Here is a 27,906-nt window from a genome sequence, read left to right on the forward strand (position 1 = left end):
TAAACAGTTGCAGCATGGATAGATGAGGTGAAACGCTGAGTGTACAGTCATTGACATTAACAGTTGATCGCGGCCGCATCCATCCAGCTGCCTGCCCACTGGAGCGGAGGCGGGATGCTCCCTCGGTGCTGTGCTCCGTTCGTCGTGAGGGGGCTGTTCCTTCCCTTCCCTCCGCACTTCCGAGCTCGCTCATTCCGTCCGGAGCAGCGGCAGGGATGAGAGCTTGGCACCGAGGCGCCTGCAGCGCGACGACACGCTCCTCAGGTAAACACACACACGCCAAAGAAAAAACGAAAAAAAAAAAGTGCAGCCTTTCGTTGCGTTACATCATTTTTGTTGTTGTTTTGTGCGTGCTTGGGAGAGACGAGAGGCGTTCGGAGGCTGAGTCGCATCCGCGCGCCAGGCAACATTTCCAGCCGGTCCCTTCAACTTCCAATCCAGCCGCCTCCGCGCTCTCATGCCCGGCTGCGTCTGCATCTCGGAGAGGGGGGGGCGGACGTTCGGTTCAGTTTTTGGGTCACTTTTCGGACTCGACATAACGAGGCGAATGTGGAAGAGCACAACCTGTATTTATTGGATTACTAACTTGAGGAGTGACGGGCGGTGTGTTGTATTTTTATTTTTTTTTATTTTTTTAAGGGTACGCGCTCTTTTCCTATCAGCTGAAGGTTAAAGATTGCTGATGGAGCTAGCCAGGCTAACGTTAGCTCATCTGTTCCATGGAGGAGAGGCCAAAATTAGGCAATTTTCACTGTCCTAACACCCCGGCATAATACATAATGAAGGTATTTGACGAAATTAATGCCACACAACACTAATCCAATTTCGGTCTTGTGCATCCCCAGATATTGCTTCTGAACCTGTAGAAGTTGTACAATTGCATACGTGATATTTCATCCACGGTGGGTGGGCGACATGAGAGTTAAATCAACTGAGCCGTCAGTCACGTGTCTCCCGAATTGAACCAAGGACACCACCGATTAGTTTAACATCTACAATCTACGTCACGCTTTCCATGCATTCCAACCAGGCATCAATGAAAGTCAAAATAGCCAGACGCTGAAGGGAGTCTGGCGTGCGCGCGTGTGTTATAGTAGCAACCTGAGAAGGTGCCTGTCAGTCCATTTCATAACATAACAGTCACAACACACGGATTCGTGCATGTGCTGCTCCAGAAGCGACAAATGCATGAAATGGAGCTTGGCTGATGACAAATGGTGGCTTTTTGATGCTTGCGTGTTGTCACTTGGTCTCACCTGCAAGCACGCTGGCATTGATGACCTTCCTTCTCATGCAGCCTATTGAAATTAAACTAGAATTTATGTGTGGTTTCATTTCATAGTCAATTCATTTAAGTGTGATGGATCTGCACTTTGCTCTTTTGCCTGCCGTTAAATCATATGTTTGCATGTGCTGTTTCAATTTGAGAAGGTCTTGCACATACTGTAAGTTGTCTGGGACCTCTACAGACCATATTGTCACAGTCAATATGTTTAATTTTAGCGCATGTCTGTGTACAGAGTAACTCTAAACCTGTGGTTCTTAACCTTGTTGGAGGTAATGAACAACCACCAATTTCCATTTACCGAACCCTTATTTATTGAAAAATTATGTTTTTTTTTTCCTTCTTCAAATTCAAGACATAAGTATAAGTTGTTCTGGTGAACAAAATGAACAGGCAGAGTAGACTTTCATAGTAAATTCTGTAGAGTAAATTTTACACTTGGAAAACAGTTTTTTTTCTAAATCTATCTAAAATCAAAAAAAAAAAAACAGTTTAAAAAAGTCACTCAAGGGTTGAGGAACAAAACCAAAACTTCTATTGCCTGAGCCATGCCGCTCTTATTGTTTGTTAGTATATCCCTCGTGTCAAGTGGATTTTTCGTACCACCAACAGTAGGAGTGGCGTAACTCAGGTGGTAGAGTTAAGGTCGTGAGTTTGTTCTTCAACCCATGTGTGACTTTATTTGTTGTTTTTAAAAGAAACTAGTAAAATGTACAACCAAAAAATCCTTCTAAAATGTCCTTAGAATTTCTGAGTTAAAAAACTTTTACGAGGTTTTTGTCATGGGATAGATCAATTCTCTCATACACAATAAATATACTATGAGTAAAATTGACTCTGAATATTTTACCCTCTTCCAAGTGTAAATTTTACTCTGTTTAGAGTGTTACCAAATAGACTCTGTTTCGAAGTTACATTTACTCTACAAAATTTACCGTGCATTAAGAACCTCTTCTCGATACTGTATGCAAAGTGTAGTCAGTTACATTGTTGCAAATATAACGTCTTTCCCGGGTTAGTCATCCATGGCCTCAGGTCTGATTATTTTCAGTGGTGTTGTTTATATAGTATTTATGGTATTGCCCTAGAGCAATGTCTGTTGGTTTTTGACCTTTCATAGCTCAGTGAGTGCGCATTAAAAGCTAGTTAGTAAATGTCAGCAAATGTTCCAAGACTAGCTAAAAGGGAGAAAGAAATCACAAGTATGGTTCTGTAGGCATTCGTGTTGGTCTTTCACACATCCCTGATATTGGTCTGGCGTGTGAAGGCCCTGCTGGAAGTCCTCAGGGGGTGAGTATGGTGAGTTTGGGGAGGGGGGGGGGGAGTATTAAGTAGGAAGTAGCTCATTAATTCCTTCCAGCAGCGGAGGAAAGGTTTGCTCAGCGTATTTGGAGGGGCCCTTCACAGCTCCAAAATGAGTCGAACTTTTATGAGTGGGCCAAACCCAAGCCATTGATAAGCGTTCGGTGGGCGAGCCTCATACTTTTTTTTTTTTTGCAAGGCAGTGTGATATCCCTGAACTTCCCCTTCCCTTGGATTATTACTTTTCCTTGGTTCATTGAGCATGTTCTGACAGAATATCAATCCCCCACCCCCCTCCCCCCGCCTCACTTTGCCCATCTTCAGCATTATTTCAAGGCCGAGTGCACGAAGAATATTAGTCTGGCCATTGGCTGGCCGAAACCGTAGCCTTTTTGAAAGTCATCGGATGTTTGCCTAGCTACAGGGATCCCCTCGGAGCTCCTGCCTGATGTCACGTGTGATGTCAGAGCAGCGGTGACGCAGGCAGGCAGGCAGGATGAGGCGCATGCATGTCGCCGAGCAGAAACATGTGAACGCGACTGACATCTGCCAGCGCGCCTCTTGAGAGTGAGAAGCGAGAGCCGCGGCATGAAATGTGAAACGTTTGGTGTGTATATTGTTCCATTCTGATTGGATGCCGGCCATATGTTTGGGCCATCTGCCTGCTCCGCGCTTCCTGAGCGCCAATTAATTCCAATGTGGCAATCAAGCTCTGGTGAGATAAAACCTCACTACTGTATTTGTTTTCACTTGTTTACATCGCAGTTTTCCACAGCCATGCCTCATGATTGTGTGAGAATCCTTTCATCCCACCTGTTATCTGGTTCACATTGAAATTTATGCACCGAGCGACTAATGCAGTGTGGTCTCTTTAAGTAACATGCAGTGGAATCTCAAAAATGGGGACATGAAAATTACAAGTCACAAAAAAATAGCTCGGCAGCAAAAAATTACATTTAAAAAAAGCCTCAGCAAATCTTTCATTTTTTTACTATTTTTACTGTTTTTGCACTGGTAATGGCAAAGAAAAAAGTCAATACGTACTAGGCAGAGGTGGCATATCCAGGTCCAGAAAGTAAAAACCCTTTGATGCTAGCTAGCTAGCTCCCTAGCAAGTAAACGAGCACCATGGGAGCTAGCTAGCTAGCACCTGGAGCTAAAACTGTACATGCATCGGTGGTGACTCAAATTGTGATGCGAATTTGCCGTTAAAAACAATGCCGAATCAGATTTTTGGATTTGAGCCCATCTAGGCTGTGTATTAGCGCCAATGTCCTTACTTCGTTGTTGGCCTCTGACGACGTCCAAGCACGAAGGAAGCTTGCAATATGGACACATGGGTTAGTTTAGCGCTAGCTAGCTGCTACGACAATGCCGAATCCGAATTTTAGTAAGCCCAAGTAGGCTGTGTATCAACACTTTTGTCGTTACTTGGCTGTTGGCCTCTGACGACATCCTAGCATGAAGGTAGCTAGCTAATTTGGACACAGGGGTTAGTTTAGCTCTAGCTAGCTGCTACGACAATGCAGAATCTGAATTTTTAGATTCGAGTAAGCTAGGCTGTGTATCAACACCCTTGTCGTTACTTGGCTGTTGGCCTCTGACGACATCCTAGCATGAAGGAAGCTAGCTAATTTGGACACAGGGGTTAGCTTAGTGCTAGTTAGCTGCTATGACAGACACGACATGGATGGATTTAAAACTTTACTAAATCAGTGCATGGCGAGGAACCCTGGAGGTTAAAGTAAGTTATTTTAAACTAAAAAGGAAAACCTTTCCAATCCATAGGTTTTCAAAAAAGTGAATATGAGGCTATAAAACACTTTAGATAGCATTTGGTGTTGATAAAGCGCTATATAAGTACACACATTTAGTATTTATTTAAAATTATGATCAAATTGGAGTTTTTATTTTTTTGGACTGTGACGTGTTTTTCGGCCAAAGCACAATTAGTAACCCATTTAAATGGATTTGTGATTTATTGGTTAAATGGAGTACATCGTACATATAGTGACCATAGAACCGCATCACCTCCACTTCTTCTTTATTGATGACAGCTACCGCTACTAGAAATATGCACAGACACACACAAGCATGTCCTTGTCCTATAATAAAACACAAAAACAAAAAAACAGCAACAAGAAATAATTCAAAGTTTAAAAAACATTAGTGCTCCTCCCGCTCGCTCATGCATGGGCAAGTGTGTTCGTGTTATGATGACTAATGTGATCGCTCCCCCCGGCCAATTGTTAATGATAGCAGTCACTTGCACAATAGAAATAAATGTAATGTAGCGTTGTATAATGAATGAATGTTTAAAGAGGCAGGCCGGCAGGGGACAGAAGAAGGAGGGGGAATCGTACCGCCTTATTGCCATGTGGCGCTATCATACATAGCCTCAAGGAATGGACACAATAATCGATTAAACATTGAATTGCTTGTCAAATATTTTGTTGATTGTTTTGAGTTGTTTTGATTAATCATGATCTTGAAGCAATTCTGAAGAAAAATGGGGTGCACTACTTAGCTGCAACCAGCAGGGGCCCTGCACATGCTGAGAGAGAGAGAGTATCTCAAAATAAATAAATAAATAAAATCAATATATCTAATTTAAATTTCCCCCTTAGTCGAGAAATGGAAATAATAACAGATCATGTCCACATTTTTCTGTCCTGACTGTGCAGTACATAATTGCTGAGTTGTCAATGAAGTCTATCAGTGTTCCTTACCGGACCGTGTTGGACCTTTAACGTTTCTTGCATTGACCTTATCAAGCAAGGTTATTTGTTGTTCACCTTACCTTCTGTATTACTGGGCAAGAGCCACGCAGAGTCCGCTTCTGATTAGCAAAAGGCCATAGCATGCTAGCCCTTTGATCAGCCTGCTTCTGGCTGCTAAACATGCCACTGTCATCTCCAGCAAGCCCTGGACCTTGACAGACACTAATTAGGACACGGCATGGATTGAGAATAGCTAAGTGCAGGTGAAGCCTACTGTGGAGCAGAACAGTGTGTCCGTGGATTAGCGTGCCTAATGACCTTGCCTTTATCTTTGCCCCCCCCCATTTTAAAATGCTGGCTGCAGTGCAAATGCTCAGCTTTTTACATGTGAGTGCATTCAGCTGAAAATCTCCTGACGTCCATTGGCTGATGAGGTCAGCAATGTAAAATTAGTTCATTGATATGTTAGAAGTTGTTGTGCAGCTTTGCGCTCGGCTCTTGTCATACATTAAGCAAGGAGGACAGTTACTTGGCTGGCTCAAGTACAAAAATAATCAGGGCCAGGCCATAATGTTGTATCGTGTGATGTATTGGTGAAATTAAACCAATAAAATAGACTCCCGTCTTTAATTTTGCTGCCAGCGGAGTCCGACTGAAATAAGTTCTGAATTGAGGCAACAAGGGGGGAATATTTTAGCCGCCCACGCATGAGCTAGCACAAAACAACTGCTGCCATGGGACATGATTAACAAAATAATTGAAGTGTATGTCTTTTGGCCAATCTTTTTTCATGAGCTAACTGACTTACAATGCGCAGGGCGACGAAGGCCAACATGCAAGAAAAAGCACATTGGGCTTTGTTATGTAGTGTTGTTGTTATTGCATATCATTGTCATTCACACGACTGTACAATCTGCGCCTCTCCTAGCGGCACGTAGCTTACTGTTTCTCAATGGATTGAACTTGCTCGGGACTGTTTAGCAATCCAAACACGCAATGAACTATTCGACATTTTGTGAAAGTAGACCACAGACAAAAACAAGTATTGAAGCCGTAAGGATGACATGGAATTGGAAGAAGATCATAGCATTTACCAAAGCCACGTTTCCACCAAGTAGTGTTCAGAAATAAAGGATGGATCCTTACATGCAGATCAGATTTGAGTTTCCAGCACATGTAGGCGCAGAGTATAATTTTCCAGTAGTAATGTCCCATTAAATTGCACTAGTCTCGCGTCCTGTTGCCTGATAGATTTTCCAGATAATTATTAAAGATATTTGAACTTTTTATAACCCACTCGCATATCTTTGTGCTCTCTCTGTAATACCCGAAGATGCCCCAAAATGGCGCCAATGCCCTGTCTCGTAGGAAACTATCAATTAGTGTCAAGGAATTATGTTGAAGTGGTACAGCTCTACTGATTAGGATCTTTTTATGACAGGGAGGAGCCAAGTTTAGTCTGGGTTGACCCCCATTCATTGCAAATAGCAGGGCTTCGCTGTTGTTTACTCCCTCGTCTGCATACCAAACCTTCTTCCTGTTTACATTTTTGAGACATGTGGATGGTTGTGGTGCATTTTGGTTTGCTTGTATTTTTTTAACATGGGAAAACAAAACTGGGGAAGCGTTACCAAACACATCAACTGTTTTGGACCAGGGGACTCTAATAACAGCTCGTCCCCGAGTTACGACGTACTCGAACCTATGACGTTTCGACTTTATGACGCCCGTGCCTCATTTGTTTCGTTAACATTTCCCACAGTAATCATGTCATTTTAAAGTTATTTACAGTTGTGTTGTTGTTACCTCCAGCGAAACACGAAATATTGGTTCGGGCAACTTCCGAGTGCCGCAAATATGTTTCTTAAAAATTACATTATAATGTCTTTTTTAAAGTCAATTTCGGCTTTAGCAGTGAAATCCGATTTACGCGAAAAATTCGGGCTATGTCGCCAGCGTAGAAATGGAATTCGCTCGTAACTCGAGGACTCCCAGTATCGATTTTGACAGTGGGCAAATTGTCCATCACAGTGGCCAGCCCGCCATTCCGTCGTCCGTCATTATTTCAGACCGGCCCAATCAATTCTAGGACCATCAGTAAACATCTGTTTACAAGGGTTAACAGTTTGTTCATTTAAAAACAGTTTGAACCAATTTACACAAAAAATATCAGTCAATGTTTCAACGTTTTGTCTGTCGTCAGTTTGCCAGCAAAAACGGACCTTCTGTCGGTATGGACTGCCCACCACTGGATTTTGAAAGCATACCAACTGACCAAAGGGATTTGTTTTGTTGCCAGACCTGAACTGCTCATTGGTGCTCATTTACATGCTTTGTGAGGACTGCTTGCATGAGTCAGCAATTAGTTTGTAGCATCTTCATGCAGTGTCTGAAGGAACTGCAATGTCAAGCTAGCTGATTTTGTAGATCCATTTAAGAGAGTGGTTTTCATTAAGGTAGCAGGTTAAATCATAGACACGTGACTCCTAACCCAGAGGGGTTTTGGTAATGGATGGTGGATACTTGCTAGGTATGTCAACGCTTCTGAGTTAATGTGCACCTGTACCGGAGGTCAACATTTGTAAAATAAAGCCTAAAGTTTGCCTGGTTGTTTGTTCATCGGGCCCGTGTCGAAAACATGCCTCTGACATGTTTTCACTGGACAAACAGAAGCCTGCAGAGAGACTGATTGGAAACATTTGGGACACAGTCGGCGCTTCTCCATTCCTTCAGCGGCGCACTTCCTCAGGAAAAGAAGGGCCTTTCAATGAACACGGTGTTGTCACATAGATAAACAATCTTCAGATCTTTGCTGTTTGTTGAGTGTGATGGGCTGTCCTCCCCAAGAAGGGCCTGTGTGTACACAGTCCAAACAGATGCAGAACCAGAGAACAGCCAAGTACACACCCAGCTCGGGACTCTCTTCTTAGAACCGAGGAGACTGGGAACAATGTGGAGAGGTGCGGCTCTTGTGGAATATTTTTAGTAAACATGAAAAATGTGATTGTCTTTTTGGTTCAGTGTATTAGACTTCCTTGGATGCTTTATATTATTTTCCGTTTGGATGTTTTCTATTGTTTAATCACATCTTCAGGCAACATTAATCACTTTTACTCAATTTGTTTTGACCACAGAGCAGACAGTTTGCTGTGTCCGTACACAACCGCAACTGCTTACTACCCATTTTGGGGAGTCTTGTTTTTTGTATTTTGTTTTTTTATGTCAGACTAACACTTGTGACCAGTGCTGTGCACATGTGGGTGTTAATTCGGATATTTGTTCGAATGGGTGTGGCAAATTAATTTGCGGACTCGGATCACATGGTGTGCCGTCACCGGAACATGTGTTTTGTTTACATGGTAACTGCAAGTCCACTTTCTATGTGTATGGAGTCCATACACATGAAATCATTCCTGATCTTCTGTTCTTTTGACATTGCGCTGAATTTTTTCACGGCACCCTACAAATCTTCGCCGGCGTCTTGACGTAAAGCAAACACAAATGCTTGTGTTGATCCCGGGGCTTTTTTTCCAGCCTGGTTGTTAGTTTGAATGTTCGAAAGTGTGCAATAATCGACCCAGATTTATACTTTGGTAAACCATTTTAAACTTACAAAATTTTCTGTAGTTGTGGCAGAAATTAAAATTAGAATACAATTTCAAATAATTGAATTGCTCTGTAAAGTGCTATACATCTTCTCCATTTGCTATTTAGGTCAAATTTAATTCATTTTCGGGGTAATACGTATTTTTTTACGAAACCAACCAGAGTTCGTTCGCTGACGTCGGCACGATTATCGAATCAGGATTTTAGGAGCGAGTCCAACCCCTACCTGTGACATGGACAATTTAACAACCACACCATTGAGAATTTTGTGCCACCCTTGCTCTCCCTCATCTTAGTTTGCCCATAAATCCAGTAAGGAGGTGACACCAAACTGTCAACCTGCAAGCCGTCATGCTCCTACAGCCAGTCATCTGTGCACCGTCATTTCCCTGCCAAAATGTTTGTCATTGTTTTTAATAAACCAAGCCTGGCCTAGATGTTGGTTCATATGACCTCAAAAGCGTACACATTGTATCTTTGACTGCGTAGCGAGTAAAAATGAAGTGGCTGATGAGAAGAGAACACGTGGGGGTGGTGCGAGGGTCGTCTGTGGGGAAATGCCAGCCCTCATGTGGTTCTGTTTATTTTTAGCTCGCTTAGCAGTGTATGTTATCCATATAAACTATTTCATTAATGTCCCCCTTTCTGAGAGAGCGCCTTCAACAAAAATACAGCAGATCTGCACTTTTTTTCTTTCCAGTTTCCGTATTCAAGCAACCACAATGACATCCATTTTCCACACAAGAGCGCATTGTCACGGAACACAATGTTTTTGTGTAGTGGGGGGATGAACGCCGGCCATTGTTGCTCAGCGTTCCTTCAATCCAAGGTTTTATTTGATATAAAATGAGTAATTCCGTTGCGTAACAGCATTAGCAGTATTTAAATGCAGCTTGTCATGGGGAAGGAACAGTAAGGGCGGGGACTGTATGCAGGCAGATCATTTTACGGGAGGAAATCCTCACTTTAATTGATGATGGAGATAATCCTTATTTACTGGTGTCACTGAGAGCAATTGCCTCAGATTAGGGATTAAGTTGGATCAGATAGCATATGGATGTCCACTTAAAACAGGTTTATATGCAAATAGAATATTATCATAAGGTAAAGTGGATTATCATTTTAATTATCTTGGCCCTTGACCTAAATTTAATTACGGAGAAAAGAACACTGATACAACTCACACTGATTTCTGAGTTTGATAAATTATTCAGTGGAATCCCACCAGTTGCCTCTTCTCATTCACTGAACCCTTCTTTATTGACACCCCCCCCCCCCAAGTTTAAGATAAAGCTAAAGGGTTAACTGGTGAAAAAAATAAACAGGAAGAGTAGCCTTTTCATCGAATCAGGCCCTCTTCACCTATCTGAAAACAGCAGAGGCCCCAGAATTGAACCCTGTGGAACACCATACATCCCATTACAATGCATATTCACTTTCGTTTTTTGCTCAACATAGTACGACGGGATTAAAGATAGTAAAGAAATCGCACGACGTCAAAGTCGCGTGTCGACTACTAAATGCACCAACTTGCCTGCAGCACAGATAGGCCAAGCAATGTAGCGTGATCACCTGCAGCTAACGATGGCCAAGCGGGGCGTATCATCACGAATTAAATGAGTCGGGTGTGCGAAACCCTGGGGTTCGATCGAACCCATGTTAAAAACCACTGCGTTAGATGTTTTTAAAACCTGTGTCTAATCACAAAAGACAACAGAAATATTCATACACAGCCTTAAGTTTTATGAATCTATGCATACATAGTTCTGTTAATAATCCTAGTCTCAGTGTATTTACAACCTCAAGCGATAGCCTGATTTTCATAAACAGCCATAAATGGAGCTTGACATGCTTTAATTAGCTTATTTACATATAAAATTTGCTCTTAGTATTCTTTTAGTCTTAACATTGAAAATGAAGGACAGCGTTCGAGCGAGTGTTACATTATATTGAACTATTAAATGAAACATGCAAATATGATCTAGATTGTAAGGTGTCATTTTTACCGTTTCGTCTGTGAATCGTGATCTTCAAACAGACAAGGGTTGGGCAAACAAACAAGAGACATACAAAAAAAAGAAGAAGATTTTTGTCATTGTTTTGACATTGCTCACCACCGAACCTAACAATCTTCCAGCTCGTCTCCCCTTGAGGAGATTACGCAAATGGAAGGAGTGAAACTTAACTAAAGTATTAACTGGGTATGAGCCAAGAGTCAATCCGCCAAAGCTAACAGGTTTAAGGGTTTAAATGAAAAATAAAAATAATCTTATTAAGGAGCCATACATACAAAGAGCGGCATTTCACGGTCTTGGATCCTGTTAATCACTTCCTAGTAGGCTTTGCTGAGGTTCAGGTACAAGGAGCAGGAGAAGGGCCAAGGACATATAGTGATGCTGTAAATCCTTGTTTTTCATCTCTGTGCCACTATCGTGGCAAAACAAATGCTAAGATGCAAAACAAATGTGAATCTGTTGCAGATTAATCAATTTTTGGCTTGTGTGGAAACGAGTGATTTGGCCCTGCCGTTCAAAGTGCGATTGGCTTTTAAACTGTCTGAACAGCATTTGATTTTTGCGACAAGTCTCTTACTGCTGTTGCTGAATTTTTATTTATTTTTTTATGACGGAAAAGCCACATTGTTGGCAGTCTGCTCCACGAGAGAGTATCAATGGGCTGCAGCATCTGTTTTGTTTACAAGGCATCAAGTATGACTTCATCAAGGGCATTACATCATATCGGAAGCATCCTGGGTATTATCAGTTGGACTCTTCATTGAGCCTTGACACACATAAATAGTCATTGATTATGGGCAGAAATTAGATCTCTAGATTTCTGTGTGCCTTCACTAGTCTAAACACGCATTCTGATTAACATTGTGTTTGTGGAATAGGAACTAAGCAGAAAAATCCACCCATTTTTATCCATTTCAGGGGGCGGCCATTTTGACGCTTTCTATCGACTGACAATGACATCACAGTTGTTCAAGTAACAACCAATCACGACTCACCTGTTTTCTGAAGCTGAGCCGGGATTGGTTGTTACCTGAGCCCTGAGCAATTGTGATGTCATTTTCAGTTGACAGCAAGGGACAAAATGGCCGCCCACTGATATGGATAAAAACGGGTGGATTTTGCTGATCCTAACCCTAACCCTGAGCCAATAAACGTCAAAAATTCATTTGAACTATTTTTATTAGTTATACATTTTTTTTTCGAGAGTGAAAACCTAGACATTTTGTTTTTATTAATATTTTTTTCCCATTGAGTTGTACAAGTTAACCTGCAAGTTTTAGGGCTGCAAGTAACAATTATTTAAGTAATCAATCAATCTGTCAATGGCCAGTCTTGTGCCATTTTATGATCAGGAACTATAATGCTATATCTAGTTTTTTTTTAATTATCTGTCATTTTCTTTGGGTACATTTTAGGAAACTAACATAAACTACCAGGGCAAATCCTATTGTGCCAGATGGAGGATTGGTCTGAAAAAAAAATGCTAAACGAACATCCTTCATTTTTTTTACATCACCAAAAAAGCAAGTGGGGTGGCAAGCATGCCTTCACTATGCTGCTCAGTGCTCACATTTGCATGGTGTCTTGGGATTGCTGTGAAGTTCTAGCCAGCGTTAGAGTCCTCAGTTAATTTCTTTCTTCCACATTTCAGTTCGGTGACTGCATTTCCCGGCACTCGCTTGTAATTTCTTGGGGAATTCCACTTTTTAGTTTTAAAATATGCTGCTTATCCTCTCAGATGGAGGAAATGCTTTTGAGATGCAAAAGAGAGGCCGAGAGTGAGGATGAGGATGTGGAACAGAGTGGAATGCGATCCCTCATTTGTGGTCGTGATATACAGAAGTGCCGGTTTCATCCTTGACATTTCGCATCCTGCAGTTTGCTGACAATGGTGTTCCTTTGAAGGCTGTTTGTTTACTTCTTCGTCCACCAGAGTTTTGTATGTAGACAATTTTGGTGCTGGCGCGAATCAAGACGGATAAGAGAAGGGAGGGAAAGATTATTGATAATAGGGGTGTTAAAATTAAAAAAAATATTTAAAAAATAAAATAAAATTAAAAAAATAAATAAAATCTATTCTTACTTGGAGTTAGGGTTCACACTTTAAGCATGGAAGAATGTTATATTAATGGAACATTAAGCCATAATATTTTATTTCAATGTTGTTCAAACATGTAACAGATTGCAATCTGGTAAATACAGTGGCTCACAGTTGTAAGCCTGAAGTTTCAGATAAATATACAAATCTTACAGTGTACATGTACACGTTTGATTAGTAGTGATGGGGAAAAATGAAGCTTCATGAACCTTCATGATGCATTTGCATTTTTTTTTTTTTACTCCTTTAGATGGTGCTCTTGGCTTAAAGATAATGGCGATGGAAATTCATTATATTCCCACTGCATTTTTTTTAAACCAAGAGTGCCATTTATAGGAATAAAAAAAATATTAAAAGTGCTTCATGAAGCTTCATCTGTCTGTCTGTCTGGTTAGTTGTTTAGCTAGCTAGCTAGCTAGCTGGGACCTTTAAACCAAAAGTGCCATCTATAGGAGTAAAAAAAAATATATATCACAGGTGCTTCATATAGCTTCATTTGTCTGTCTTAGTTGTTTAGCTAGCTAGCACTTTTAAACCAAGAGTGCCATCTAGAGGAGTCAAAAAATGTCACAAGTGCTTCATGAAACTTCATTTGTCTATCACTAATGATGAGTATTTTCAAAATTTTGATAAAAAAAACAAAACAATAATTGATTTATAGATTTGTATCGTGATTAATCGGTATTGAATCGAATCGTGACCTATGAAGGTGTATATGGATCAAATCGCCAGGTACTAGGCAATTCACACCCCTAATTGATAAGATGTCAACTTGGACCCTTGACATCTTCCTCTTTCTGTTCTACTCAGTGATGGCTGCACAGTTGTGCCGGTGATCCTGCCGCTGCACACAGGGAAGAAGCAGAGACGCCTTGACAACCGACCTACCTTTCTCTCCCCCCAAAAAGTGGAAAAACGGAGAGGGGGGGAAAGAGGAAACACACCAGCATAATCAAATGCGAACATGTACAGCGTGGAGGACCTCCTCATTTCTCATGGATATAAGCTACCCAAGCATACCGCGGCCTCCACCACCCCGACCCCAACTCCTGCGTCCACATCCCGCCAGGCGCCCTCCTCTTCACCTCCATCTTACAGTAAACACCACGAGAGTTTGGGGAGCAGGCCCAGTAGCAGGACGTTGAACGGCTATGAACGAGGGTCGAGAGTGACTTACGGGAACAACTGTGGAAGCAGACACCCTCAAGTGTACGTGGCTGGAACTGGTTGCCCCAACAACGTCGAACCCAGGGAAAGGAGCCAATCCAGGCAGGAGGGTGAAATCCAGGGCCAAATTGAAACGCCTTCTTTTGGAGAGTCGCTGACCTCAGACAGCGGGTAAGATAAATTCTGTTTTGTGACATTAGTACGGTAATTTGCAGACCGATTGTACCATTTAGTAGGGATGTAACGATATCCAAACGTCATGAAATAAACATGATCAATTGCATGTGAATGTCTCGTCCATACAAAGCTAATGCTAACAAATAATTCAAATAGTACAAGTAACATTAACAGCCTTTATTCATTACCATGTCGAGAGGTAATAAAAATTTAAATACAATTGTTGTTCATGCTTTTTTTTTCTTTCTTTTTTTTTTTTTACATACAACGTTGTACAAAGAAGTCACTATAATACAATTTACAATAATACATAAAAAATATATGTTGTAGTTTACAATGAACACATTGGGCTGTCGTCCACGAGTTGCTTCATATTCCAAGTACCGGTCGTTCTGAATTTGAAAAGGAAAATATGCTGTTCCTGTCACAAGCGTCCAACATAAAACACTAATGCCAACCTGTGGCAATTTTTTTTTTTACCTCAACAAAAATCTATGACTCAACGTTTCACACTCCTTTTAACCATAACTGCTAACTGTAACGTCATGAATTACTAACTATACAATTACTGAATCAATGAGCTAAAAAAAAATACAACCACATTTGTATGTGGTAACCATATGTGTCAATTTTTATGTTAATAAAAAAAAGTATGAAAAACTTGAAACGTTATTTTGTTGTACATTTAGAATTAAAACAGATATCATGTGATTAATTACGAATAAAACAAATTAATCGACTGACAGCCCTAATATATCAACAGGATATGCATATATGTATGTTTTAATGTATATTTGTGCCTGTGTATATACAGTACAACGTGGGCATTAAATTAGTTTAAAGTTGTATTAAAAAGCAATAAATTAAATTCAACAATACCTGCTAAAACCCTGATTAACCTCAATGTACATAAATGACATACAATCACTAATAACACATAATATTGAGGCACTTGCTAATGCACGCATTGTAAATCAAGTCAATTTGAGGAGAAACTCAAATGTGTTAGGTTCCTCTTGATCTGGTGATTAGCATGTGTCTTAAACATCGGTGGCCAAAACATGCCTAATGAAAATTAAACTGCACTAATAAACTCTCCACCAGAGGGTGCTGGAACTGCACAAATGGAAAACAAGATGTGCTGCTTTTAATATTGTAACATGACGACAATGTCGTGGCAATTTGAATATCGCAATATTGCCGTTAGCGTTACATCCCTAACTTTTAGTGAATAATGATAGAGCATTATTTGCTGCACCAGATCCATGGCATTGTTTTTCCCCCTCCCCCTTTGAGTGTCCTTCGTCCTTTGTTTACTTCTTTTTTTTCTTCTTTTTTTAATACTTTTCACAACTCAATATTAGTGATTAAGAGGTGGTGAGACAATGTGTGCCAGAATCCTAATAGGCCACATTGGACCTTAGAGTCATAATCAAAACAGCTCAGGGGCAAGTTTGTGTGCTCCATTTAAGCAAGCCCCATGCCAAGTATTACACACACAGAGCCCTCTAGTCTATATATAACCAACTGTTTTATACTAAAACTCCCAGAATTCCACCTAATTATAGATTACACAGCCCATCAATAATACAGCATCTATATAGGGTTTAATACATAATGCATATGGAGAATGGGCTATATTTAGCTTAGTCTGGTGTTATGTAATTGAGGCCCTAGATTGTATGATAGGTCCACAGTACAAATAATGCTTTTTTCCTTTTTTTTTTAACAGAACAGTTTTGTTTTCCTATTTGCACTACCTAGTGTGTTGTAACTGACACAAAGTCAATACAGCTGCTCCTATGCCCAAACAATACGATGGTTTTGTTCATATTTGTTGTTCCTTAGGCTTTGTTTGCCATTTTTCAAATCCCCACCTGCCAATATAATGATCACATCTTTGACTTAAGTAGCAGTTTTGATTATCTGTTTTTTTTTGGGACTAATCGGAATATTCATATCACTACTTTGGCCAGTGGGAACCTAGGAATTGTTCTGCTCATCCGAATCATTTTTTCCTGGCCGCTTCAGTTTGGATAATAAATGTGCTCTCCTATTAGACAGTGACACAATTAGACTAATGATTGTAACTGATAATAAATATTATGCCAGTTTATTTAGCAGATTGGCATGGATCTCGCCGCCTTTTACGCAGCATACATCTCTGACCAGTGATGATCATAAATTGAAATGTCAAGTGCGGTCAATGGTCTCAGCCTTGGGGGGCGTGGACATATACATGCATCTTGTTTATGGTGTTGGTCGGTCAGTTATTTTGAAAACAGCTCAAATCAGACTCCATGGAGTTGCCACTGTGTCAGCCATTCAACCATCCTCACATGGATGTAATAGTAATTTGTAATATTGTGGAATGTTGAAATATTTAATCAGTTATGTTAAGTATAAATGTCCTAATTGTGGGTAAGTTTAACATGTTCTTTACAGGGCACCTCATTGAAAATAATTTTTCATGGTCATCTGTCTCCATCTAGTGGAAGGCGGATCCAACTTTTGTCATGAAAACGTTCTGTGTTAGAATAGTTTTTCCTTATTATCAGCAGTGCTACAGGTCAAGGTGTTTTGATATAGCACATTTAAAATAATGCTCAAGCATTCCCCCATATCTTATTGTGATTTTTACTCTCCACACTTTTTTGCCGTGTAACAAATCTAACATAATACTTCCGATTTACACTGTTCAAATTCGCTTGCTTCAAAAATTCACGCCTCTCGGGGTATATATCGTCTGATTCCACATTACTTTGTATTACTTTTAGTAATAGCACAATCTAACATTAAATATAAACTTTTCCCTATTTATTTTCAATGGGACAGACATTGAACTTTTTCTAAGTATTACTTTCCACGCTCACTTCCATACATATAACTTATCAGTGTCTGATGCTGCTCGGTGGCACAGTTGGCAAAGTGCATTGTCCAGTAACCACGAGGTCATAATTAATTTACTTCATAAGCATTCCACATGCATTCAAATCTTCGCACTCAGCTAATAGCATTTAGCTTTCAGCATTCCCACGCAATTTCTCCAGAAAGTTTAAAAATAACACTATAATAAAAATATATAAAAAACTGAGAAGGAAAAATACACAATAATACAATAAAATGATGCACAGAAAAATGTCTTCCAGGAATTTAATCAATGCTTATTTAATTAATTTAATTTTAAATGGTATAGTAAAAGACACGAGGAACCAATGAAATAACTGCCATGTAGGAGTAATGAGCAGAAGAATGGATAAAGCATCCAGGACATCTGAAATGAGATCTGTAGATCTGTATATCGTCATCAAAACAGTGAAAGAAAATTTGATATTTTCAAAAATTTTTTAGCCGAGTGTACACATAAGGAAAACAAAGTTGGGCCTAGTATAGAGCCTTGGGGTACTCCACTTGTGAGGCATGCTTTGGCAGACAAAAAAAGGGCCAATGCTCACAGAAAAATGTCTTCCAAGAATTTAATCAGTGCTGCTAATTACATTTATTTAATTTTGAATGGAATCCTAAAAGACACGGGGAACCAATGAAGTAACTGTGAGTAATGTGGTTAAAACTCTTTCTTCCTGTCAGGCGGTGAGCAGAAGAATGGATAAAGCATCCAGGACATCTGATCTGAGATCTGTCTATCTGTATCTCGTCATCAAAACAGTGAAAGGAAATTTGATATTTTATAAAAATTGAGCCGAGTAGAAACGTAAGGAAAACAAAACTGGGCCGAGTATAGAGCCTTGGGGTACTCCACTTGTGAGGCATGCTTTGGCTGACGAAAAAAGGGCTAATGCTCACAGAAAACGTCCTCCAGCAATTGATCACAATCTTCTTCATAATTCTCATTGTTGTGTTGTGCAAAAATTAGCATGGTTTAGCATAGTTGGCATGGGAAGTTTAACTCCAGATGTGACGTTTCCTCTTAGGTTCTGTGATGGCACCAGAGGTCAGCAGATGCAGTCCAAGGATGTCTCCTTCTGGAGGAGGAGAGGCCAGGACTTTACCGTGCTGCTGGACTATGCTGACCACAGAGAGTGCCGCGCTGGGGCACACGGGGAATATAACAGACCAGAGGGACCTCAACAAGCAAGAGGTCAAGAGTTGCCCGTCGAGGAGCGTCAGAGAGTAGCCCAGGAACGGCAACGCTGGGCAGCCCAGGTACAGGCTCGTGCTAAAGAGAGGGAGGCAGCTCTCAAGCAATGGAGGATGGCCACCGAGAGGAAGTGCCAGAGCCTGGGGACGGATGAGTGGCGTCCAGCTGTCAGTTTCAGTCGCCAGATGTCGCAGAGTGAGGGCGAACGTTGGGCACAGGAGCAGCAGCGGCTCCACGCCAGGACACCAGAGGGAATGGTAGTCCACCCCAGGACCAAAGCCAAATCCCAGTCCATGCCCAGGATGCTGCGACCTGAGAGGCTGCAATATGTGGACATGGATGTGTACAGGCGGGTTAACGGCCACCCTCTGTCACACCATGACCATTACAGGGCACCCCGCTGGCCGGAGAATGGCCGGCCAGCGAGTGCCAACCAGTTATCATTAACGCCAAAGCCCCGCTTCACTCGACCCCCGAGACCTCCCTCCTATGAAATGCACCAGCAGATCAGGGGAAGCTGTGAGTTGTTGTCTGGGAGAGACTCGGTTCTTTCCCATACCAGGGACAGGACTCCTCTTCCCATCACACAGACAGGCGATGCGCCGCTAGACTATTTTGCACAGGATTCTGGACCTCCAGGATACATCCCTCCCCCATCGTACAAGAGAGCCCCTGTGATTATAGGAGGGCGCCGGGGATATGATGAGATTGCAGTTGATTACAGGTAATCGGTCCTATTTTTATAGTTAAATATTGGGATGGGCGAGTATCAATATTGGGTTGATACCTGGCCTTATTTCAAGGTACTCGTGACAGTGACCAATACCAGTATCAATTATTCTCTAGTGGCTGTTTTATGATCAGGAGTATAAAAATAATAACCATAATCATAAATAAAAAAATAAAACATGAATAAAAATGAAAAATATAATGTCAGATATATCGATATGTGTTTTTTTTCTATGGCCGATACGATACCGAATATTAGTAGTCAAGATTGCTGATAACCGATATTTGGAACCGATATTCACTTTCACTTAAATAAATATTGGCACTGGCGACAGTTTTTACAAACAACAACAATCAACATGTCCTAAAAAGTTAAAATTTAAATATATGAAATGTTAAATTTTCTGCTTGTTTTTAATTTAAAAGAAAAACAAGGTGTAGAGAGTTCCCGGGATTATCATCATCATCATAAATAACTGAAAATGTTGCTAAATAGTTCTCTAAAGTTAACAGTTTTAAATGTATTTATCATCGGCCGTCAGATTTTTTAAAAGGGTCAATGCCGATGTTTGTCTAAATGCTGAAAATTGTCTCCAATAATCGCTCAATATCTAATCATGAAGTACAAATTTAAAAAAGAAAAGGGAAGAAAATTGCCCTTAATTTGATCCAATATTAATAGAAATGCTACATTGAGATATTCTTTCAATTAATCAGTTTTTTAGGGAAAATTTTATGTATCAAAAGTACTAGTGGTATTGGTACTTGGTATCAGTATCGGTGACTACGCAAGACTTGTGTACTCATACTGGTATAGTGTGGAAAAAAAAGAAGGGCTAAAAGTTTTCAGCCTGTTACATAATCCTGCTTTAAATACTTGAAAAAAAAAAGTCAAAGCTTTTCTTACTCTCATTATGCAAACTCGTGTTCCTTGAGGGGTCCCCTTCTTCTATTTCTGGATCAATCACCGTGCCGTCAGGTTAAATGACAGTCATAGCAGCAGAACCGTGCCTGTGACTGAAATTGCAGAAACATAAATCACTTTGTCAAAGACGCACCATAAGCAGGAAACCATGTGATTGAAGTGGATAGCTGAGCGTACTCTTTTGAGCCCACTTTTATTCTTAGACATGGCAGACTGGGGACTGCGTTCACTAAATGGTACAGCCACATGTCTGTAAAAATCTCCAATTACGTAGATCAATGCTAGCTTCACATGCACTAAAAAGATTGTGTTCCGTAAAGGATTTCTCTTACCTGTGCAGAATATTAGTAACTCTACACCTGGATTGCACCAACAAGGTTTCATTTTAAAACCAGATGAAATCATTTTTTCAATTTAAATTCTGTCGAAATTCTCTCAATCATGGCAGTGACAGAAATGCAGTCTCTTTTCTCTTTCACTCCAGTCGATCCGTTAAAACGGTCAGTGAGTTGTTACCAAGGAGTGTCTTTCTTTTTCTGTTGTCCGTTTTCTTGTTTTCTATTGTTTTTCCAAGTCGATCCATCAATTTGGTTAGCATGGTAATGACAAAGGAGGAAGAGTTTGAGCTTTTCTGCTGAGCCATTATAATGTAGCCGATCAAGGTTACAAGTACCGTTAGGCTAACGTTTTTGCTAGCTAGCATGTAACGTTTAATTGAAACCATTGACACTTCTATAGCACACTTCCGGTGATGTAGCCAATATATTTAATTGTATAATTAATTATTCATTTTAATTTCAATATCCACAATTATGCTTTTTCAATTAAATCAGTTTTAACTCAGTTTCAATTCAGTTAAACTGAGTTTTAATAAATTGAGAACATTTAAGTGGTGCAACAGAGCTCTGCTTGATTTCAAACCTGGATTCATTTATTTAAACCTAGTTTTATTCATCTCTGATTAGAGCTATTATACAGATTATATATAATAGTTGTTGTCATTTGAGCCTTTTTCAAAGGGAAATGACATCCAGAATAGGTGTTTTTTTTTACAAAAGCGTTATTTATATATATATAAATATAGACACTTTAAAAGTGTCAAATTAACACTGCAAATTTTGCTGTGTACACGTTTACCCACGGAGCAATCCAACTGTTTTGTTTTGCTTTTAGGTACAAAGGTGATATGTATCAACAGATACATGTGGCTCCAGATGGATCTCATTGGATCACTCGACATCCAGCAGGTTCTTGGTCTGAGTCATCCAGAGAGAGGTGCATTGCAGGCCACAAGCAGCTCCATCCTGTATGTACTTCGCAAGAGCATCCAGGCGGTGGAGTGCAATATATCTCCTTTGATGATCCCCGCATACGGCACATTTCTTCAGCTCTTGGTGGTAATTCCCTGACAGACGCTGACAAGATACGTCACATCCGCAATGAACTACCCAGCACCACCACGTCGGAACCCGCGTCCGGCAACAGTGCCTTTTTGCCCCCATCAGCGGGGCCTTTTATCGCTGCCAAACGGGCTAGTGATGCTAATCAGACGTCTTCATGTGACTTTGACAATGACAATAAGAGGTGGCACAGCAATTTGCACAACGCGACTGTCGATAACTTCTCAGCAACTGACCAAAATTGCAACACATATTCCAAAAAACGTCCTCCTCCATCGCCATCTTCAGCCTTTCAGGCCCCAGTAAGAAGAGCATCGTCTCGCCAGGGGTCCAGTTTAGATCATGTATTTGCAGAAACCATCACACAGGTGAAGAAAATTGTCCCGGAATCAGGTTTGGAGAAAAACAGAAATACAAAGAGAAGAGTTAGCGAGACCATCTTCTGCCTTGTGTCTGTTCCCCTCCACACACCAACTAACCTTAACAAAGATGGATCAGCAGATCAGAACAACAATGACACAGCACGAAGTCTGACGATGACCAATACGGACACATTTGCAGTTGGCCTCAAGGAGAGCCTGCGAAGCAAGTCAGTGAACGAGATGCCCATCAGAGTCCACTACTCACATTTTCACACCACCAGCACTTCCTCCCTGAGGAATTACAAGAGGGCTCCTTTAAGGAAGGAGATCATAGATGCTTGGGCACTCCAAGCCAATGAGGATAAGGAGATGTGTTATTCCGGGTCGTGGCCAGGAAACCAATACCGTAACCAGGAAACCCAGACTGGTTCACCCTTGACAGTGGTTAAAAGTCCAGAACCCCAAAGCCCACCCAGAGGACAAGACCCTGTCCATTCTGCCTCGGATACAACGACTGATAGCGGCGTAGGAACAGATAATGGTTCCTCCTATGGCTACCCCATGGCTGGACAGAAAAACCTCCATCCCTCCAGCAACAGCGCCTTCTCCCGACTTAGCAACAGTCCAACGCCACAGCAATCATCGCAACCTGAGCAACACATATCCTCACCATCCAAACAACAGGATTTAGGAGACCAGAACTCACCCTCTCCAAAGAGGAGCAACTCCAGTCCTCCCGAGTGTGCCGAACAAGTGGCCTTTGGTCAGTTTCTCCTAAAGCCAGTAAACCGACGGCCATTTGATGCCATTGGTGAACTGGAGACCATCAATAAGGAGATGGAAGACACAATCAGCAAGAGGCGTGTTGGTCTGTCAATTGATGATTTAGATGGTATGAATAAAAGAAATTGCCACTATAAGTCAGGCGTGCATTTTACAACCGGCCGAGAAGCAATGAGTCTTCCACCCATACTCGCAGAAAAACCTGTTCTGAAAATAAGATCAAAATCATTTCCTTCTGCCAATGATTTGGAATCCATGACCACACGACAGAATTTCTCCAGACCACAGACCGACATACTATTAACAAATAAGATCTGCGTAACCTCAAGTCCTGGTGGGAGACGAGCTGTGTCCTCACTGCCTCAGCACAGTAATTCAAACCGGCTTTATAGGCAGGATATTCCTGTCCCTCAGGAGTCATTGCTAAGGGATGTCGGGCTAACTGTCTACACGGAGACGCCCAGTGATCGCGGGGAGACAACACAACACTCACTTCTGGTTTCACATCAACTTGACCACGAGGACCTGGCAGTGCAGCGTTCAAGCGAGAATGGCAGACAAGAGTACAGTTCTAATCTAGAGCTTCAAGATAAAGTGAAGACTGAGACAAAGGCTCAAGGCAGGGGTGAGGGGAAACTGTCCAAGAGTCAAAGTTTTCCACTTGACACCCATTTGACCAAGGAAGTTTCCTTTGTGTTCAAGGAAAATGGTAATGACAAACACTGTGACTCTGAGCCTCTAAAATACAACACAAACGAGTCAACAATCGCAGACATGCATCTTAAGTCGTTGCTTACTCAAGAGAAAGCCAACTCATTACCTGCAGAGGACTTTAGTATCCTGTACGAAGTTAAATCTGCGGAGGGAATACCTGAAAATGAATCAATTGAGCAAAGAGCTGCCAGAATTTTGGGTATTACCGTTCTAATGGAAACCTTGGGAGTGTCAGAGAAAAGTGACGATGCAGAACCCTCTGCAGACGAGAAACCCCATGTTCCCGGTGACGACGAACAGAATGTGACTGAGGAGCCTGATCAAGTCGAACAGGAATCGCTCATTTTACTGGAAACAGAAATGGAAGAGGTCAAAGTGTCAACAATAGAGGAAGACCACAATGAAGATAGCAGTCAAAAGCACAGTAGCAATCACAACGATGGCGAACACAACACATATGACATCACTCAGTCAACTGTGGCACTGGACCTGCCTGAATTCCCACCACGTAATCTTTCCCTATCCCTGCCCACCACCCCCGATGAAAAGCTACCACAAAGGAAAGGAGAAAAGAAGGGCACCACAGTACACCCTTCGAGTAAATTCATTGAAGCCCTGCAAAATAAGCTAAGCTCTTCTGCTAATGCATCTGCCACATCTCTGGGCAAGTCAACCACAGACAGAATAGCCCGACTCAAAGAACTGCACTCGGTGTCTCGGATTAGACGCCTCAGCCTGAAAGGTTCTGATTCCAGTCGAGACTGTAATTCTGAGAGTCGTGTAGGTAAACAGGAAGAGCCGAAGGTTGAGGTCGAAGAGAAACAAGAAGGTGAAGAAGGTCTGAATGCGCAAAACGGAAGGAGGAAAGAGGAGGATGTGGATTCTCCAGTCGAGCCTGAACCCCAGGACGAGATAATAGTTCCCAAAGAAGAATGTCAACCTGGTGAAGACAATGAAGATATATGCAAAGGAGATGGAAAATCAGAGGAGGTAGAACAGAGGAATGATGATTTTGCACTAAAAGCAATAAAGGAAGTACCCAGAGAAGAAGTTGAAGCAAAGACAGAAGAGCGAGAAGGAAAAGTGGAGCTTGACATTGTTCCCAATGCAGACAAACACGAAGCAGCAGAAGTTAGTAAAAGTGAAATGACAAACGACGTTAAAGTAGACAAGTTGCCCAAAGCAAAGCGCCGTACGAAGCTCCAGAAGCCTCCACTGCTTCCTAAACCTCGAAGTGTTCCCAAAAGGGAAATAACCCTACCACTCAGCTACAGCCCTGGGACCTTTGCTCCTGCAAATATGGAGGATGAGGAACTGCTAAATGTCTCAGGTAGGTCTTTCATATTATTTTATAGAAAATGAGTGTAGAAAGAATTCAGCTGGGGAATGAAAACAATAAATGTGGCAAGGCGGCTCATTGGTAGAGTGGTCGCTCCCAACCCAGAGGTTGGGGGTTCGATCCCCGGCCCTTGTGATCATGTTGAAGTATCCTTGAGGAAGATACTGAACCCCCAGTTGCTCCTGATGCTGTCAGTGGAAAACAACAAAGACCATTATCTCTGAGTCTTTTTTTTTAATCAATCATTTACAAATGTATTACCACAACTTTTGATTTCTGTTGTCTTTCCTTTTCTCATCAGACTCTTACGACCCCAGTCGAGTGGAGCGAGTCTAACCTCTGACTCTGCCTTTACCACTGTGGATAACAACCTTTTTGCCAAGAAAAAAAAGGAGGCTTTCATGATTTCATCTCGCCCCACGGCTTAGTCAGCTGTGATGCTTCCAGTTAGTGATGCACAAATGAAGCTTCATGAAACACTTGTGAGATTTTTTGACTCCTCTAGATGGCACTCTTGGTTTATGCAATGGAAAGCTAATCAATTTCAATTGCACTAGCCTTTGTACTGTATTTAAACCAAGAGCATCATCTACTGTAGTAAAAAAATATATCATAAGTGCTTCATGAAGCTTCATGAAACACTTGTGAGATGTTTTGACTCCTCTAGATGGCACTCTTGGTTTATGCAATGGAAAGCTAATCAATTTCAATTGCACTGGCCTTTGTACTGTATTTAAACCAAGAGCATCATCTACTGGAGTAAAAAAAAAATATCGCAAGTGCTTCATGAAGCTTCATGAAGCTTCATTTTCCCATCACTGCTTCCTGTATTGTTACATATCACCCCTCACAAATCGAACTTCCCTGGTGCTGCGGGAACATTTTTACAGCCAAATAAAATGGTGGTCCCAATTCTCAGAGCTCTGCGATTGGCTGGCGACCAGTCCTGGGTGTACTCCGCCTCTCACGCGCAGTCAGCATGGTTAGCCTCCAACTCACTCACGACCTTGATGAAGTTAAGCGGTCTAGAAGACAGAAGGATGGCTGGACAGTTCTCCAAGCCTTTGCTCAGTCTCGCCCTTCCCCTCCAGACACCCTTCAAATATTTCTTTGCTCCACCAAGTAAACTTGCCTTCCTTTGAAATATTCCTGTTTTTGCTTTCGTTCCAGCGCATGTCATTATTCCCTTCCGCACTCGGCCTCCTGGCTCAGTGATGAATTATGAATGTAAAAGTGCTTCTGCTCTTCAAAAGAATTGTAACAGGTAAATTCAAAACAAAGGCAACAGTATTGCATTACAATCAGTATTAAACTTCAAGAAATGTAAATATAAGAAAGAAGTGTAAAATGGTATCTAGATTATAAAAATCAATTTAAGAAATGTATATTTTCTTATATATGTTCAGAAAATGATGGATTTTTTTTTTTTTAAATATGGTATTTGAGTGTTACACTAATAATGGAACCCTCTATTCTTTATTCTTCTACGTGTATGATAGCGAATGTACTCAGAGAGTCTGGGTTGCAATGAGAAACACTGTGGTCTTTGAATAGTTTCACTCAAAAGCAATATAGTCACTGTATCTTTTTCGGGTCGTTTTTTGGGGATATATTTGATTTAGTATCGGAGGTGATTCTCATTTAAATGTCTTCGTTGAAGCTTTACGTTTTGGTACATGTGTGTGATTTTTTGCAATTCTGGTTCTTTGCAATTATTTGCGTCGTGTTCATGAGTACCAATAATCTCTTCAGATGCAGTCCAATTTGATTTCTATTTGTGCAACGCCGCGCATCACTTTCAGCATCAGCATTAGCAAACGCCACATACTGCATATCAGAAGTTTGCTACTTTGCCAACCATTCTAAAATTCATATTGTATTTTCAGGCAGGAAGAGGTCTATATTTAACTGCCGTTCTTTAGTCTATCTGTGATTTCAGAAGTGCTTTTCTGCAGGAAATGATACATATTATATACGTAGCTATGTCGAATGAAAGGTGTGCCTTGTCCACACTGTTTCGGTGAACTTGTGTGTAAACTATCATTTCACCATGAATTAAAATTGTGCATCAATTGTTTTCACTAAAATGGTGACACTGTTGGCAATAATGATGAGGAATTGTAAACTATTGTTATGAATGAGTATTAGAGCTACACTGGGAGGTGGGGAACGGTACATTTCTTAAGTCCTATTTTTTCAAAACAATCCTTTTTTTTTCAAACTCATGACTAAAGTTGCAAAATTAGTAGAAAAAATATTTCATTCTTTTTTCTTTTTTTTTTGATTATAGACGAGATTTAATCCACATTTTTTCCCTCTTCAGTGTTGCCCTTAAACTACTTTGTATATTCTTGCTAATGATGTACAGATCGTCCGTGATTATTTAACAGGTTTTGGGCAGAACTGACTTTGCTTTTGGGATAGCAATATAAGACATTTGGGAATATATATACCAAACCAATTATGCTATGCATTGGACATCGACATTTACTGGGTTTAATACCAAAATTAAAAGCTGCAACTTCCTTGTGTCCAGCCATTGCCATTTTTCCCCCTTTGTCAGTACAATACTTTTGATCCATGATATTGTTGGTCTGGGAAAATGGGTTTGGTTGGCTAGTTTGTCCGGTTTTTGACTCAGTACATGTCCTTCCTTGTTCCAGGTCATTCTCGTTAGTCTTTTGTACTGCAAGTTATTTGTAACATATCGACTGATCGGTGCACATCTTGCTTTGATATTTTCTATTTTCATACAGACAATATATGTATAGCTTCTTTTTTATGTGCGACATCTTTAGTTTTTGTGTGCGTGTGTGTGTGCATGAAATGCGTAAATAAGTTACGGAGAAGTGTATTTGCATATATAGTACTTGCATTTGGTACTATGGTATATAGTCTATCCAATAAACAACTGTTATATTTCAAATAATGTATATTTTATTTTCAAAAGGTATTCTACATATTTAAAGCAGAACATGCTATTTTTAGATTGTGAAAAGGGAACTAATTATAAAAGGCACAATGTTTGTCTACGTTAGCATAGATCATTTAGAATGATCATAAATAGAGACAAGTGTGTGCTATTGTACAGTATTACAGACTATTCATAAATAAAGTATTTGCATGAAGAATGGGGTCTTGTGTGTTTCTCTTCTGCGCGGATGGGAGACAGTCAACACTTGCAT

The 27,906-nt window shown here is 40.9% G+C and overlaps 1 protein-coding gene across 1 annotated transcript; it reads left to right on the plus strand.

Annotated features, from left to right (window-relative positions):
- On the plus strand, positions 1 to 27,846 carry jcada (junctional cadherin 5 associated a). Its single transcript, XM_086066469.1, has 5 exons — positions 1 to 264; positions 13,837 to 14,364; positions 18,303 to 19,193; positions 21,297 to 24,712; positions 25,023 to 27,846. The coding sequence occupies exons 2-5, from the start codon at positions 13,991 to 13,993 to the stop codon at positions 25,055 to 25,057; spliced, it is 4,716 nt and encodes a 1,571-aa protein (XP_085922595.1). The 5' UTR covers positions 1 to 264; positions 13,837 to 13,990; the 3' UTR covers positions 25,058 to 27,846.
- The last annotated feature ends 60 nt before the right edge of the window (positions 27,847 to 27,906 follow it).

Source organism: Leptonotus elevatus, chromosome 21 (assembly GCF_054856555.1).
Source record: "Leptonotus elevatus isolate MCC_2025b chromosome 21, RoL_Lele_1.0, whole genome shotgun sequence".
Taxonomy (NCBI): Eukaryota; Metazoa; Chordata; class Actinopteri; order Syngnathiformes; family Syngnathidae; genus Leptonotus; species Leptonotus elevatus.

What these genes read in the sequence shown, in the direction of transcription:
- jcada (XM_086066469.1), top strand. Translation starts at nt 13,991, where the DNA reads ATGTACAGCGTGGAGGACCTCCTCATTTCTCATGGATATAAGCTACCC. An exon ending in TCGCTGACCTCAGACAGCGG is followed by an intron (nt 14,365 to 18,302) that starts GTAAGATAAATT and finishes GTTTCCTCTTAG; the next exon opens with GTTCTGTGATGGCACCAGAG. An exon ending in GAGATTGCAGTTGATTACAG is followed by an intron (nt 19,194 to 21,296) that starts GTAATCGGTCCT and finishes TTTTGCTTTTAG; the next exon opens with GTACAAAGGTGATATGTATC.